The following is a 2,292-nucleotide window of genomic DNA, read 5'->3' as shown; positions in this document are numbered from 1 at the left end:
GAGTTGTTGTTTTTCCATGTAAGTATCATGCATGAATCATGATACTACATTGAGAATATGCCATATTAGAATGACAAACAACACATTCGCATGGAACAACACATATAAAAATTACACCTTATCAGTTATCACATACATGCACACGTAGTCTAGCATCTGATCTAGGCCACATGCTTAAATGTTAAAACAATTTGACAACCTAAAGGTTAACGAAGCCCTTTATTAATTTCATGCTAGCTCATCGACACATGCTTACTTAGGAACCATAACATTAATTCATTCTGTGACACAGTGTAAACAACCAAAATGGGCTTCAACTAAGCCAACTGATCGAATAAAGGAGTGTTACTACTAGCAAATCCAATAAGGAACTATGGGTATTTGCCATTACCATACCCAGATCCACTCCCTCCACCATTGCCGTACCCACCAGCTTCGCCATGTCCCACTCCAGTACCATCACCACCACCATCGGCATTTGCATGTGCCCCGTAAAAGCCATCCATAGCCACTGCGCTAGAGCCTCCACCGGTTCCAAACCCTGACCCATAACCAGAGGACCCTGAGTAACCACCGCCATATCCATCACCATTGCCACCACCAACACCACCCGCATTAGCTTCTCCACCACCATACCATGCTCTCATTACGCTTGAGCTGTTACTTGAGCTAGAGCCAGAACCAGACCCAGAACCAGACCCAACACTTCCTAATGGTCCACCACCATCACCACTCCCTCCACCTCCAGCATTAGCATGTGCATTACTTGTCCCAAAATAGCCCCCGGAACTACTAGTGTTGCTAGCACCAAAGCCACCCCCAGAACCCGACCCAGCACCACTTACAGATCCAGAGCCCTCTCCTCCACCTTCTCCTTCACCTTTAGCACTAGAATATCTAATTACTCTTGCAGCATGGGATAGTCCATTTATGCATAAGACTAGAAAAATCCCAAGTGCCACAATTTTAGTGTTAGCCATTGTGAGTGAATGCAACAGTTATAGTAGTTCAGTTGAAATTGGGAGCGAAAGATTGCATGGGTACTTATAGTGTGGCCGAGGCCTTAGCCAGGATGCTTCTAAACCTTTAACTAAGTAATTAAGCTCAACTTGTGGATTAACAAATTATCTCTGCACCTGAAGTAGTAAAGTAGCTTAATTTGTAAGCACGCACGCATGGATGATAGATCAACGAAAAGAGGCTGGAGTTGACAATGCAGCGACGACCTAGAAGATTGTAAGTGCTTTATGTGTGTCACTGGAAATTTTAATATACTGTTGTACTACTCAAGAGTTTGCCATCAAATGGAAATTGATTAGTACTTCAATGGTTTTGGACATCATGATGAGTGTAGATACTCCAATTTGTAGGCACTATTACTATGCATAGAATTATGTTGTGTGGTAGAACAACTTTTGTCACTACAATTTTGCTGACTTTTGAGCTTGGATAATCGATGCCCATTTTTAAAGCAATGAAAGATACTCCATTCCAAAATATAAGAGCAAGTTTAATAGTACAGCCAACTAGTAACTCCAAATCACCTATAGTCGACTTAATAGCCAATTCATACAATAGTTCCATACTACACTATTAATATCTGATCCCACCTGTTATACACACACTGCGTCTTGGAGTCCGTACTACAACTGGCTACAAATCTGTAGCCCGCTGCTCTACTCTCTCCTCTTTTATCTCCTTAAAATATGTTTATAGCTGGCTTATAGCCTGCTATTATACCTGCTCTAAAGCATAACCACCCCTAACCCAAAGAACAAGAAATAATTATTATCATCTTGTAGTTTGGATCATCCTAATAAATATAATGCATGCATCCAATAGAATTAGAGAACATAAGAGTGGAGGATTTAAAAATATAATAATTTAATGGAGAATGGGCCATAGTTAATTGCCTACATGCATGCATGTCTTATATTATGGCACATTAAAAAATGGTTGTGTCTTATATTATGAAATGGATGGAGTATATCATAAAACTGCATACGTAGTAACATCGATTTAATAATTACTAAATCTCTTATATTCTAGATCAGAGAAATCAACTTGGCGATAATATAATACAAGTCAACACTTCAAAAGTACGATTGGGTGCTACTCCCGTACAAACTCTTTATCTCTCTGTCCTCGATTTTGTTAGATATGCCTCATCAGTAGCCGTTCAGGTATGCTATAGTTATTTAGTTGTAAGTAGGGCGTGATTAATTAGGCGACACTTGGATGGTCTACTTACATGTACTCGACCAATCAGGCTATCACATAATCAGCTATATT

General features: G+C 40.0%; 1 protein-coding gene across 1 annotated transcript; it reads right to left on the bottom strand.

The window, feature by feature from the left end:
• Positions 1-371: 371 nt before the first annotated feature.
• LOC107279104 (glycine-rich cell wall structural protein 2-like) lies at positions 372-980 on the bottom strand. Its single transcript, XM_015758210.1, has one exon. The coding sequence runs from the start codon at positions 978-980 to the stop codon at positions 372-374; it is 609 nt and encodes a 202-aa protein (XP_015613696.1).
• Positions 981-2,292: the final 1,312 nt, after the last annotated feature.

Source organism: Oryza sativa, chromosome 10 (assembly GCF_034140825.1).
Source record: "Oryza sativa Japonica Group chromosome 10, ASM3414082v1".
In the NCBI taxonomy this organism is placed as follows: Eukaryota; Viridiplantae; Streptophyta; class Magnoliopsida; order Poales; family Poaceae; genus Oryza; species Oryza sativa.
The sequence above is the reverse complement of the archived record's forward strand: the minus strand, read 5'-3'. Positions and strand labels throughout refer to the sequence as shown.